Source organism: Rhyacophila brunnea, unplaced genomic scaffold (assembly GCF_057557595.1).
Source record: "Rhyacophila brunnea isolate RB1 unplaced genomic scaffold, BYU_Rbru_1.0 scaffold_24, whole genome shotgun sequence".
NCBI classification, from domain to species: domain Eukaryota; kingdom Metazoa; phylum Arthropoda; class Insecta; order Trichoptera; family Rhyacophilidae; genus Rhyacophila; species Rhyacophila brunnea.
In genome coordinates this window covers 26,786,388-26,802,575 of record NW_028232904.1, presented here as the reverse complement: position 1 = coordinate 26,802,575, position 16,188 = coordinate 26,786,388, and the positions used below count along the sequence as shown (strand labels likewise).

General features: G+C 33.4%; 1 protein-coding gene across 1 annotated transcript in view; it reads right to left on the bottom strand.

Annotated features, from left to right (window-relative positions):
- LOC147069255 (uncharacterized) overlaps positions 1-16,188 on the bottom strand; it is a 100,375-nt gene that overhangs the window by 69,269 nt on the left and 14,918 nt on the right. Inside the window, exon 2 of the mRNA XM_085951643.1 lies at positions 743-851. Within this exon, the coding sequence (XP_085807769.1) occupies positions 743-851 (109 nt within the window). The remainder of the gene's footprint in view (positions 1-742; positions 852-16,188) is intronic.

Here is a 16,188-nt window from a genome sequence, read left to right as displayed (position 1 = left end):
GATTGGTTATAATATATTTTCTCAGAAGTGTTTTTCAAAATTATGTATGTTCAATAATTAGAATGGTACATTCTTAAATCTTGTGAATTATTCGTTGAATGAAAGAAATAGTTAATTAAAAATTATTAGCAAGTACGAGTAAGTTACATCATAAAATAATGGAGAAATCCGTGACGTCGGTTAACAATTGAAGTAGTAGGTACCTACTTTGATTTAATAAACAAAAACCGATCGCCAATAGTAGTTTGATTTGGAAGAATGCTAATGAGCAGGTATTAAAAGGCCAATACTTAAATTTTGTCGTTATTAGTATGTCACCCCGTAGCATAGTGGATAATGCGCGGATTGAGGCGTAAACCCATGAGATGCAGGTACGATTACTTTTTTCAAAAAAGATTTTTTCTATTGGTTATAATATATTTTCTGTGTTTTTCAAAATTATGTATGTTCAATAGTTAGAATGGTACATTCTTGAATCTTGTGAATTATTCGTTGAATAAAAGAAATAGTTAGGCAAAAGATATTTTTTTATGTGATCGACAACGAGTGACATGTTTTTATAAATTACCAAAGACCCAAATACTGGATCTCTCGAAACGCTCTAAAACCAGCTGGATAGAGGAATGATATAGTCGCAGCAGAAAATATCGAGGGTTCAAATAGAGTGGAATGAACTAGGAAATGCCTTCATCCATTGTTGGATCTATCCTGACCGACGATGATAATGATCGTATTTACTAACCTGATGTGATAATGACGATGGACTTCCATTTCAGGGTGTTGGCCACCGCTACGATGGCGTTGGCTGTTTCTTCAAGAGATGGGACGAGGCGCTGAGTCCCCTTTGTCACCTGTAACAAAATAGGTAAACACGTCGTGGGTATATTATTTAAATCATCGGCTTATACTAGGGATTTCAATACCGGTTTTTCGGTATTTCTTATTGAATATCGGTATTTCTAAAACATAAAACAAAACAGAAGTATGTGCTTATCAATAAATATAGCTATTAAAATCTTTTAAAAATATTATTTTATAGCAAAAACCTACATACCTACATTTATTATGTTGACATTTAAAAATATATATTGATCATAAATATTGTAGAACTACTGATTTTTTTACAAATAATTTGAATATATTGATAATTTTTAACTGAAGCCCTCAAAAGTTCATCAAGTGCAAATAAGTCCGGCTGCAGGAAAAGCTTCTTAAATTCAACGCTTATAGAACATTTTTGTCATGGATGTTTTCTATTTCAAAATAATATTATGATAATTCATCGCGACAATTACTTATATAAATAAATATATTTGATGAAATTTATTTTATTATTTTTTCACCTCTGTTGGATTCACTCAATATATTTGCATTTCAGCAGCACATAACTTATAATTCATTCTCAAAAACGTAAACGAGACAGTGTGCTCTCTTAATACTGAAAATTCCGGTATTTTGGATTTTTAAAACCGGTATTTCGGTATTGATAAATAGTGGAATACCGGTTATGAAATACCGGTATTACAATCCTTAGCTTATACTAAGATACTCTTTCAGATAAAATATACAATTTCAATATTGAAGTGGAAACATTTTCAGAACGCTTGAAAGACAGGCATATTATTATTTATAGAATTTGTAACAATCACCCTTATACTCCAGTCATATTATGTGCGTCAAAACAACCCCTTACATGTAAATAGGTAATAATAGTAAGTGAGTATCAAAGTGGGAAATACTACAAGGGTGGAGGTAGGCTGTTAAGATTGGTCACCTACGTGTTATTGCGAGCTGTCGTATCCACAAGTGGTTATCGAATGCACGTAATAAATATTAGGATCGTTAGTGTCCATTTTTGTCGTCCGCGCTGTGTTGTATTTTAGCATCTGAATATAAAATGCCCTAGGCCTAGATAGTGGCACAAATTTATGGATGAAACGGGTCTTGCAGTGGCCACAGGCCTTGCGTGTTGTAGAATGCCGTGAAGAATGAGGACAACCATTCATGAGGTCCTAACAATGACAAAGAAGTAGTTTAGGATGGTTTTGTTTATTTATAACTTAGAAATACTTTGGGCCCACGTTGGTCGCCAGTTATAGTATGTTTTTGTTATAAAATAGAAACACTTCCGGTTTTAGTATTTATTCCGAGTTCCAGAGATTAATCAATAATAACAGAGAATACTTCAAACGGTACACGAAAATAGATTAACAAGATAAGATGCAAAATAACCAGATGAACTTGCCAAAGGATTAGTTTAGTTTAGGTAGGTATCACATTTGAAAACTAAATACCACACTAGAAACGAATCTCGATAGTGTAAGGTGCTTAGTCTCAAAATAGAGGACATGTATGATCAAAGGAGTCAGAGCTAATTAGACTAAACAGACTGGCTGTGAGAGATCTGTGATTACGGAGTCAACATAGAGTTAAATCGTAATCTGTCTTCATAGTGCTTGCGATGTCCAATCAATGGACCGCGCCATCTATGAGTCTCTTTTCGAAGACATGCCGCTATGAGTCCGTAGAGAATTGCATTCAGGCATTCACTTTTTGTTTACACGTGCCACCGAAAGTGAAATAGATACTCAATTCATTCCAAAATGGCGTCAAGTGAAATAGCGGTGCAGGTTGGAATTCACACCAACAGTTTGTTTATTTCAATCAGTATGTACTATCAAATATGATGTCGACTGCAGGAACATCTATTTAACCGGTTTGTTTTCAAATATTCAAAATGACAGTTTACGTACCTATGTAAATATGATAACAATGTTCAGGGGCGCAGTGCGCATGCGCGGCAATTTTGGAATCATCTACAGTGATCAAAAAATGATCCAAAAGTAGAACAAGTTGAACTTCATTCACTTTTGATTCCGGGTGATCACTTTCGATGATTCGTTGATGAATGTGCGTTTACTCGGGTCACTGCGGATGATTCCTTCGCGATGATCGTCAAAAGTGAATCATATAAACGGAACTTAACATAATATGAATGGGCTATTATTGAAACAAATGTCTGTATTACAATTATTTGAATTTTTTCCATTTTTTAAATCTAAAATGATAATGATATTTTTACTGTATCAAAGAATTTGTTTTATATTTGAAATACGTTTTGAAAGTGTTTTTTTTATCCAACTGCGATTCATGTGAGTTCTGTGAATGGCTCTTTTAAAAGGACACATACAGCGAGCGAACAAGAGTGTTACTGACGAACTTCGCAAAACTCAAGTGTTGCGCAAACAGCATTATCTCACAACAAGACAATATACGCCACACACACCGTCGTGAATATGACAATACACAACAGTTTCTTGAAGCACGATGTTGTATTGCCGTTCTGCCATAGTTAACATTATTATGTTATATCTATGTAAAAAGATATGTTACAAACTTTATAGAATATACTATTATCATATAAGATAACGGTAGAATTCAGTGTCTGCTAAACTGTGTGCCGCGAAAATTTTGTCAATAAACTATTTTTGAAGTCATACTTCTTTTGGCGCGTTTGGGAAAACAAATCAGAGTGTATTTTTGGCGTGTGACGAAGTTGCGCGCGCCCAAGCAACACAATTTATTATTATGATTATATTCATTTCGGTCTCAAGGGTATATGCGCATGCGCATAGTGTCATTTAGTTAGTCGTTAAATACAACTAAGTAAACAGCACGTGTTGTAAACATAACCAATATTTCTACACTGTTAATTTTATATTCAAAAAACTTTATTTATATTGGAGTGTATATTTATTACCATGCTTTTCTTAGCTCGAATTTTTATTTGTCCGCTGGTTATTTATTTAGTAAAAATCTTGTTATCGATTTTTAACTAACGACCAGATAGACATTTGAAACTTTTATAATATATCAGAACACGACGCCAATGCATTCTTTCAATACTTTTAGCCATCTTAAAGTAGAATTGAATTCATTTTCAGCTAATTCTGTTTTGTATGAAAAGTTATTTCGGAAGAAATCCGTAATCCTATCCACTATTATAGGTTGCTAAGGAGGTGGTGCTAGCAACTAAATTATTAATATATACGTGCGTTACTATGGAAATCAAATGACATTTCAGTATTCTATATTTGTTTGTTTGTTGCAAAATAGCAAAAAAATGATTTGTTGACAATTGCCTTATTTGTCCTAAATTATTAATACATAGAATTGTCAAGTTTATATGATTCAACAGAAAATTTAAAAACGTGGTAGATAAAATGTATTTTTCATTGTAAAGATTGTGTATCAAGATTTGAGACTATATTTATGTAAGTATTATTTATGAGTAAAATTATATATCAATAAATAAATAAAATTTGTGAATGTTGAGTTAGTAAATAATTCAAAAAATATATTTAAATTTGATATTTTTTATTAAATTCACCATGGGCACTTCTGAAACGATTATAACCGCTGTATGGAAAAGATGAGTTTTGGTCCAATACAATAATTAAATTACAATATTTATCATGTGCTATATGAGTTTTCATCAACCTAATCCACTATAATATTAAAAGACTCAGGTAACGGTTTATTTTGTTTTGTTACGCTAAAGAAGTATAACTTCTAACGCGCGTACATAAGTACACACACCGATTTTTTTATTTAACGAATAATTAATTCTTTATTGAACATTCAAAAACACCTGCTAGAAATATTTATAACATCTAGAAATATTCCTTTTGACACTCGATTCACATGATTTGAACCCGCACACCCTGGGAATCGCGCTCATACGCGTTGATCATTAAGCTACGAGTTTCTTATCTAAGTGTTTCTTACAATTCTCACTGAAGTGCTTTCTAAATTGCATTATTGTTTTTGGCAATCGGCTTTTGTATTTTAAAGAGGAGGAGGTGGTGAGTATAGATAAAGGCAACGGTAGTGTAGATGGATGTAGATGTTTTTTGTCTTGATGCAGTAGTATAGAGAGTTACAGTGATTGGTGTATAGCTTAACAGTATATATATATAGTCGTCTCTCAGCTTTCCCCTTTCAACCGACATAATTGAATACGTGTATTAAATGAGGCTCTAAGTACCAAAAAGTAGTATTGCCTGTAGTTACAAAATACCGAGTCATTGCAGTAAAATTTCATGAAGCAGACCTTTTTAAAAATGTAGTTTTACAGTGTGAAGCAATCACGGCAGCTTCTATAATTTTAGATATTAAGAACTCGCAATTGTCAACACACCATCGTCAGCTATTTTATATTGAACGCCGTTGACCACTGCAGTGCTACTTACACAATTATAAATAAAACACGCCAACGGACTTACAACTTCGACAGGTTTAATTATTTTGCTGTATTTTTTTGACTTGCTTGAGGCACTTAGACTATAGTTGAAGTTATTGGCGTTGGTATGTAGAACATTTTATATAAAAATGTCAGTTTTTATTATTTTGGTATTTAGCGCCTTAATTAATACACGTATTCATGGGGATACCCCCATAGGATGTGATCGGCATCCTGCAATTCGCCAACTACTACTAATCACGTGACTGTGTCAGAAATGAAGTGTGTCTAGTGACCAGATTGGAGTGGAGTGGTGAGTTGAGTGACGGACTCAAAATGAGTGTTTCTCGTTATTTATACAAATGAAATCAATATATTACAAGAGTCATTGTCGCGATAAAATAAATCATAATAGACACTGTTGATCGAAATTATGATTGAGGAAATGCTGACAATCGCTTCCGTCACTCCAGTTTTGTCTTGATAACAAAACATAAATACCGTGTTGCCCTTGTAATTAGGGATTGCAATACCGGTATCTCAGTATTTTTCGATACCGAAATACCGGTTTTAAAAATCAGACAATACCGATATATTCGATATTGAAAGTGCATATAAAATGTATTAAATAATATAAATGGTTTAGCAGGACTGTATTTTTTTGTCCGTCTGGTTTATTTCCGTTGACTTTCGACCTTGGTAACCAACATCATCTGTAAATTGTAGTATTATTTCAATGAATACAAATATGTATGATTGCCAAAATTTTGTGGGCACTATTTATGACGGATCTTAATAGCAGTGGCAAAGGGTGGAGGTAGGCTGTTAAGATTCGCTATAAATAGTGCACACTAAACTTTGATAGTCATATGTATTTGTTTTTATTGAACTAAGACTACAATTTACAGATGGTGTCAGTTAGTTTTTAAAAATCAATTAAACCCTGCCTAAACGAAACCATAATAGATTTGGTCTAATTTGGGCGATACGACAAAATTGTGCACACTTTTTCATTCATAGTTATTTGTTTTCGTTGGATTAAAAATACATATTACACATATTGTTGGTTAATTTTTTTAATTCATTAAGTCCTGCGTAAACCAAACTATAATAAATAAAAAATATTATTCTATCTATAAAATACTCAAAGTTATGTATGATTTAATTGCATAATTTTAGATGTTTTATAAATAGACATGTATTTTTGACTATTATCTATTATGGCTTGGTTTCTCAGCGTTTAACTGAATTTTAAAATTTTACCAACACTATCTGTAAATTTTAGTCTTATTTCAATGAAAACAAATATGTATGTCTGAAAAAGTTTAATGTGCACTATTTATGGGGGATCTTAAGAGCCTACCTCCACCCTTCGCCACTACTTAATAGCCTACTTCCACCCTTCGCCACTGGTCCACCTGAAGAGTGATTGGTTTTTTAAAGCATTTCTTTTTACTTCTTCGTGGGACAATCCGTACCTATATACTGACAAATATTAATTTTTACGTTCCCAGTAATATCACTCGTAACTCTACGGTCTTCATTATACCCCGTCGCAGGACAGGTGTGATGTTTCATGATGCTGTGTATCGTGCAATTAACTTATTTAATAGCACCATAAAGGTTGATTTGTTTTTATTAACTATACCTATCATATTTGTGGACGTGTTAAATAGCTTAAATTTATAATTTTTGTATTTATCATTTTATATTAATATGTGGGTATAATCAAAATGTTTTTAAAACTGACTAGATTTACGAAACTTAACATTAACGTAGGTTTCGTGTGATGCTCCCTTAAGAAACTGTTAGCTGTGGTTAGGAATGAAGTTAATTGCCACGTGCCCTTGCTTTTGGTTTGTGTGATTATCCGTGTTGTTTATTCATCAAAACCTGTTTAAACAGGCTTCATTAATCCCATTGATAATATGATTTCCCGCAAATATACATAAATAAATTGAGAGACTGAGGACCCAAGGGAAACTAGTGATAATTATCTTAAATAATTACAAGATAAAAAGAACTTTTTATATACAACGTTCTTTAATTTTATGTTGAATAATTATGCTCAATATGCTCAAATTTGTACTTGATATGAAGTAAATAAAAAACAAACAAACAAACAAAATATAGAATACTGAAATGTCATTTTGACATTTCATTATGGATTTCCATAGTAACGCACGCATATAATAATAATTTAGTTGCTAGTACCAACCCCCTTTGCAACCAATAATAGTCTTTTACTTATTACGGATTTTTCTGAAATAACTTTCCTTACAAAACAGAATTAACAGAAAATGAATTCAATTCTGCTTAATAGTATTAAAAGAATGCATTGGCATCGTGTTCTGATATATTCTAAAAGTTTCAAATGTCTAGCCAGTAGGGAAGTTAGTTAAAAATCGATTGCAAGATTTGTACTGAACAAACAACCACTGGACAAACAACCACCGGACAAACAAGAATACGAGCTAATAAAAACGTTGTAAAAATAATACAGTTTTCTCATCACCACCACAATAGTTTGTTGACCAATTTATACGTGAAAATATTTGAAGGTGTTTCACTTCGACGATGGCAGATAAAAGACGGTAATAGTTGTATGTGGATAAACAACTTAATCCGTGTCAATATATTGATCGGCGATATTAAATAGATTACCACAGTTACAAATTCTTTAATATCCTTTTCCCGCATTTTCCAATTATAGCAAACCCAGTAAATAGCTTATTGCAATTATAATTTCCGCATATCCGTTTTTCCACATAGTCAGCCATATCCAATGATGTTTAACTCCATATAGAGTAGCTGACTCAATTATAACAATTAATTCCTATATATTCTTTTCAAGATATTATTTTGATTTTGTGTACGTCAATAAATAACGGATCACAATTCGATGGACATGTCACTCGAATATAAGTTCCTGATCTGTTAGTATCTCCGTCTCTGTATTGCTCCGCAAAACATCTCATTCTACCGAGACTCGGACCTCGGAACAGTACCATAATTAGTGTAACATACTCTTGTACCGACTGTTTAAGCTGCAAATAAAACTTGCTCCTCCGTACATCGGAGTAACCATAAAAACTCGACTGCTGCATCTACAACACCACCACCCACAGTTGTTTGAGATGATGGTGGAGGCGAGAATTGATTTACTGTTTTAATAGTTACGAGCGTACAATCGATACAATATAATAAATATGATGATCATTCGGTGCGATGTGTTTTAAACGGGAACTTATAATGGAGTGACATATCCAATCAATTATGACCCGCTATTTATTGACCGGCGCACCATAGAATAATATGTTGAAATGATTATGCAATAAATTGCGTTTCCGCTATCGTATAATACTCGTATTATATTATATACTTACTAACTGATATTATTTCTTGCGTTATGATGGCGTTGACATAATTACAAAAAAAATATAAACAAAACTACAGTTATGTACGTCAGTGCATTATTAATGGGGGAAAAAATGATTTACTACTGTCTAAGAAATATCAAATAGAAATTAATAACATTTTTATTTAAAAAAAAAAATCGTAGCACTCTTGAATTTGCAATGTTGGGATGTTTTTCAGCACCCTAGAGGGTCAGGAAAACGTACACATTCAAAACGTTAAGCATAATGTATAAATAAAATGTTCAACCAGCGTGTGCTCCCCGCAATCACATATGCGTGTGAAACATGAACCCTAAGTAAAAGAGAGATCCAGAAACTTAGAGTAGGACAGTGTGGTATGGAGAGGTGTATGCTGGGCATACCGCGAAAGGACAACAAAAGGAATGAGTGGATAAGAAAACAAACAAGGGTTTGCGATGTAATAGCGTTCGCTAAAAAACTCAAGTGGAAATGGGCTGGACACATAGGTCAAAGAAGGGACAATCGTTGGACAAATTTAGTCATCCAGATGTACCCGAGAGGTATAAAATGTCCGCTAGGTAGACCTAGAGGCCGCTGGATAGATGAAATGATAAAGTTTCGTGGAAGTACGTGGCTACGCAATGCACAGGATTGAGAGAAGTGGAATCAGCTTGAAGAGGCCTTCATCCAGCAGTGGATAGATTCAAGCTGAAGATGATGATGAGGAATGTATAAATACTGCGCTCAGAATTATTCAAACAATATTTAACAGAGCACTGCGAATATTATAATAATATATAATATAACATAGTATTAATTCTATTTCGGGGAAGTCTCTGTTGATGAATATAATAATTATTATGTTTAAAAAGTTTGTATTAGGAACAGATTTAATTTAGAATGTTCAAAGTTCTAATATTTTTTCATTTGGTGCAGTCCTCTATCGAAGATTGGCAATTCAATTATAGTATATATCCCTATTCTGGATAATCAATTCAGATCACCAATGCTTTGGACATGAGCTACTTACAAGAGAATCTGATTATACCTATACTTTTTGGTGCTCTCTACATTTTCTTGTATTATGTATGAACTGGAGTAAATTATTCTTCTCATTGCGAAAAATATGAATATATAGTAGGGTTACTGCCAAAAGTTGATGAGTCTCGAGATCATGTTATGAAGTAATTGCAATTTGAAGTTTGACGTGCCTTTTAAAATCTGACATAATGCTAATTTCTATGTGCGTTATATTATGCATCTTTTATGATATAGACATAACCTAACCCAGGGGTCGGCAGTTTGTCAAGTGAGAAGAGCCAAATTGTCAAGGAAACAGGATAACAAATGTACCAGAGAGCCGCATATAGGTAATATGTAATATACATAAATTATATATATGATTTTTAGGGGGGGAAAATTCAAGATTTTTTATTTAAAAAAAAAATAAGAACGGCGTCAATGCAATGCTTTTGATAGCTTTACTATATCTGGCAAATAACTACTTATTTTTAATTAAATACATGATTATAAATTTTCATCCGTTATTCTGTTTCTAAGTTTATTTTTTATTTGGTTCATAGATGTGAATGTTTGTTCTCATATATCTGTAGAGCCAAAGATTGTGAGAATACCAAAAGCTAGTTTTTTTACGGCGTCATATTATTATGTTTCAGGCAAACTATTCCATGTATCAAAAATATTATTGTTTCTATTTTAGGCAGTTGTTTTATAACTGTCCACTTATGCTGAGAAATCAAATTAGATTTCTCTCTTTCGAGTTTTTCTAAATAGCTGGTCAGATCTGTGAATTTATTGCTCCACAGTTCCTAGCTTTTTAAATCTATTAACTGCATCTGGAGTAATAAATCATCTGTGTCAAACGGTGTCAAGTTAAGTTTATTGACATTTATTTTGAGAGGACATACGAGTGTAAAGCGTCAATAACATTGAGCTACTTTACGAGCTGCTTGTTGGCGAATTTACAATCTGCCTGTAAAGTCACCCAGTGTCATCATCGAACAAGCTAACAAGCAGATTGCAAACAATCTACCGAGAAAAGTTGAAAGCCGGTCAACTTTACACGCTACACGCCGGCGTGTGGGCCTACTGCGTCTACGCAGTAGAGCGTAGTAGCGACCTCCCGGTAAAAAACGAACTACGATTCTGTCAAAATAGTCGCTATGCTTGTTGGCTTCTCAGCGAATGGAAAGTTTTGTGTGTCATCACCACAATCGCAGTAGCTGAATTACCCGCTTTTAAATTCGCCAACAAACAGCTTGTAAAGTAGCTCAATGTCATTGACGCATTGAGTTTGTACGGCGGCTCTATTTCATAAGCTCATAAGTTATAAGGCTTCTTGAGAAATTGGAATGTATGTCTGAAGAGCCGCAAACGTCTATGCAAAGAGCCGCCTGCGGCTCGGGAGCCGCTTCTGCAGACTCCTGACCTAACCTAACCAAACAAACAACTATATTTCTCATAGTATGCTGTGTTTCTGCAGCCTTAGGATTATTATATAATATCGTCACTGTTCTGGCAGAAAACACTAATTCGAAAAAATGACATATTGAGTTAGTACCAAAATGTTCCTTATTTCAAACTTTACCGTCTGGAAACCTTCTTAATAAATAAACAGTCTTTATTTTAAAGTCATCCTTTTTACGATTACTTAATAAACTCACATGATAGACCATTATTTCAAACATTTTAACAACTTCAAAGTCAAATTACTCAAAACTAGTATTCTCCAGTTAGTGTGTTCTGCCAGAACAGAGACGATATAATAAAAAAATAATGTATATCGATTCACTCACTCATTAATATTCAAGGGAGTTCAATTTATAGTTTTTTTCTAATTACAAAAAAACAGTGCACTGGTGGTTTTTTGCGATTATCTCAAAACTCGATTTTTTGAATATGTGAGTTATGACTCTAGACAACGCAAATATTTTTTTTAATTCGATAGCCAAAATGATTTGATAACAGATTCATGTCAATACGTCATTGATGCACTTGAATCACTCGTGTATTCAGCCTTTAAATTATTTCGATTAGTCGGTGAGAATTAAGCTTTGTACCTACCCCCAGAATAGCAAATAGTTGGAAATAAATTGACTCAGGGTATATTCAGCAGCCGCATAATGAGTTGTCCGTGCTGCTCTGTTTGCCAGTAAACTATTTGGAATTGGTTCTCAACAAATAACTATTGGATACCGAACGGAATTCAATTTCAATCCATACAGAGTTGGTGTACTCATTGGTGGCCAAACCGTGGTGCATTGCATCTTTGGTCCTACTTATTCTTTTGAAGTAGGCGCCATAACTGAATCCATCTTCATATTTATACATATTTTACCACGTTTTTCTCAGGTCGTATTCTTATTTATCCGGTGGTTGTTTATCCAGTACAAATCTTGCAATCAATTTTTAACTAACTACCCGACTAGCTAGACATTTGAAACTTTAAGAATATATCATAACACGATGCCAATGCATTATTTTAATACTTTTAGCCATCTTTAAGTAGAATTGAATTCATTTTCAGTTAATTATGTTTTGTATGAAAAGTTATTTCGGAAGAAATCCGTAATCCAATCCACTATTATTAGTTGCTAAGAGGGTGGTCCAAGCAACTAAATTATTAATATATACGTACGTTACTATGGAAATCAAAATGACATTTCAGTATTCTATATTTTGTTTGTTTGTTGCGAAATAGCAAAAAATGATTTGTTGACAATTGCCATATTTGTCCTAACTTATTAATATATAGAATTGTCAAGTTTATTTGATTCAACAGAAAATTTAAAAACGTGGTATATAAAAAGTTCTTTTTATCTTGTAATTATTATTATATTATTAGCCATCTCAATGATCTAAATTTAAACCTACAAGGCAAGAATAAATTATTTCCACGCTACGTAAATAGCATCAGTTCATAATGAAATTAAAACTTTTCATCTCTCAGTTAGAAAAATGAGGATTGGAGTCAATTTCCACACTTGAAGAGCAGAATGAATGTGCTGCAGATAATAGCAATTTGACCAAATACATTGAAAAAAATCAAGATATTGCAGGGGTCATTTGAAAGTCGTTTTCATGATTTTTCTAAAGAAGAAAGCTGCATGCTCGTGTTAAACACATTTTCACTTAGTGAACAAAATGTAATGCAAAAGCCTAGTAATATACAAATGGAACTGATTGATTTAAAAACAAATTCATTATTGAAAATGAAATTTGATTTTTTCAGATCTAAATGCTTCTGTCATAATTAATTTCTGGCGTTGATTGCCCTGTGAACATTTCCCAGAGCTAACAAAATTCGCAAAATGTTATATATGTCGTTTTGGATTGACATACAGATGAGAACGAGCATTTTCATCCATGAAATTGATTAAAAGCAAAACAAGATCGCGAATAACTGATTCAAATTTTAAGAATTCTCTGCTGCTCTCGGTAACAAATTTAACACCAAACATTGAAAGACTAGCGAAATCCACTCAGCGCTCCATCCTGCTCAGAGCTCTCTCTCTCTCTCATCACACCTAACAAACTGTGGTCCAGAGTTATCTTTACCAAACGAGACTCTCCGGCAGCTGTAGCACCATCAGCGAGGTCCACGACAGCGATCACCCTCTCGTCCAAGTGATCATTTCTGAATAGTGTAGATTGGTGCTCTAATGAACGTGTGTTTTTTGAACTGGCATAAATTAATTAATTGAATTGCGTGATTGAGTTATTCCTTTTCCTCCCCTAAGCGAAGCAGATCCAAACCCTATTTTCTAACCCCAACCGTGAACGTAAGAAGGTAGAAAAGGTGCCTGAGGTTTATGGCGCACCTTTACACGAAGCCAACAACAAACAAATTTCATTTTGAAAATAGCCGATAATAATATACTGAATTATTTATTAGGTTAGGTTTTCATTCTTGAATTCATGATTTTTGCCAAAATCAGCTTTGAAAATTGAAATAATTTTATATTGAATCCAATAAAATTGGAAACCTTATATTATACGGTCATCTCTTTCCGATAGAAAGCTCACGGCGAACAGTGCCACGGTGAAATTTGATGTTTTACGTACAATTTACATGTAATTTTTTTTTTCTTTAAACGCGTGCCGTGTAAAATCATCTTGCGTGCCATAGGTTCGCCACCACTGCTATAGGATATATTGTGGTGTATATTTTGCCCGGTATTGTCACTATGTTAGATTTCAAGCCACTGAACTAAGGTAAATGCGTCTATTTATGTCCGTTTTCTAATGAAACAAGGCAGCCGTGAAACATTATCATGCCTACTTATAGAATTTCTAGCCTCTATTGATTTCTCAGTAAAAATAACCTCTAATATAATACAATATTTTATAACAGGGATGGCGAACCTTTTTGCGTACGCGTGCCAAAATTTCACAAAAAATATTTTATACCCTGTCTGACGTACCAAGCAGTTTTTAATGGGAGATAAATAGTTTAAAAAAATTCTATTAAATAAATGATGATGTTCTAGATACCATTCACATAACGCACAAGTATTATATATTATAGCGTTATCACTTTTTTCAATTACGCCATACATTTCGGTCCACCAATTTTGAAACTATCTGCCAGAATTACTACTACTAGCTTCACCAAGTTTTTGTTTCTTATTTGGTGCAGTCTTTTTTTGTGGATAGAAATGAAATTGTTTGTTAACTCTTTGGCTGCTACGATGTTGTGCAAAATCCGGTCGAGGATTGCTACCAATAATTGTCGATAAATTAAAGTATTGTATTATTTTTAGACACCTTACCACTCTAATTGATTCTGCGAAATCGGAATATTATGAAAACACGTTTCGTAATTAGTTTATCGTTTTGAATAGATAATGAGGCGATTAGAATGATATCCTGAGCTACATCTACTGTTAACAGTAATTGACATATCTCTTTCTCGCTCCATCATACGGGCGATCGCGAGAGCAAGCGAAATGAACGATCCGCGCACAGAGTTTTGATTTTTCGGTTTATCGGTTTTATCCCACACGAGGGATAATAGGTACAAAGTAGTGGAATTAGGAAACTACCCGGCTGAAAAGAAAAATTTTGCATGGTGGCCTCGTTAAAAGATCTCGTACAATATGCGTGATTTGTGAAAAAGGTCTTTATGGTGTTTGTTTATTGGATTAGATCTAAATGCTAAAGGCCTTCTTTTATATAAAAATACTCACGGTAAATTGTATATGTACAGTTTTCCGGACACGTTGATCATGGAGAGCAGCCAAGAGTTGGCCCAATACTCAACAATTAAAATTAATATGACTAATAAACCAGAAAACTGCAGTACCTCGGCCACATTATGAGAGGACAAATAATAAGTGATAAGTACAATGATAAGTAATATATTTTGAGCGTATGTTACGTTTATAAATGTTTAGGAAAATACATAAGCAATTCAAACCAATTGCTTATTTTTATAAACTAATTATAGCAAACCAATTAAGCTTTTGAAATTTCATCGATTTAGCGTACCTATTCATCAGTAGTAATATTGGGTTTTTTTCTATTTCCCGTAAATATATCTGACAAGCATGGCTATTCCCACAGCCTATCTACCTCTTTCAAAAAGTCACCCTTCGCCACTGAAGCACCAACATTATTTGAGGTTAAATTTCATTGTATATAATATATATGGCGATAAACAACTCATTACCTGTGTCAGCAGATTGATCGGCAATATTAAATACTGTACTGCAATTACAAATTCTTTAATATGCATTTTCGTAGTGTCAAATTATAGTACAATAAGTAAAAAGCTTACGAAGGCTATTTCCGCGATATCTATATTTTATACAATAGTCAGCTAATCGTATGTCCATTGACGCAAATGAAAGTAAGTAGCTGACTCGATTAATATAGTTATTTCCTAAATTATAATCGGTAGATATTATTTTGATTGTATAAATAGCGAATAATAATTCATCGGACATATCTCTAGAATATAAGTACGTGGTCCGTTACTATCTCAGTCTATGTACTGTCAGTTTATTTATATTATTGTACCGATTGTACCCTTGTACTTATGTAACCATAAATAAACTCTCACTCCTCTATCATCTTGAATAACCACGATCGTCTTTCATCTACAACACCATCGACCCTCACATTGACGACTCCTACATTTATATATATAAAAATGAATGTTTGTTTGTTTGTCCCGTATGCATTTCTACACTATTCATCCGATTGCAATGAAACTTTGGTGAGTTGTTGTGCGCACACCCGCAAAGGTTTCTGAATTAGTACAACTATCTTCTTCTATATTCGTATGCGTTCCAATACCAAATTTGGAAAATCCATGCTTCTCACATGGACAGGTGTATGTGCCCTGCTCACGCGTTGGAATTCATGTACGCACCAGATGGAAAAACAAAAAATATTGTCTATCCAAAAGCACTTCAATAAACAGAATTAAAACACAAACAATTTCTTTCTTTGAGTGTCATTGCAACGCATTCCGGGTACTCGCTAGTACATTATTATTTACGTCTACATTAAGTTTACCCAGCATTGAAGTTATTTTTTTTA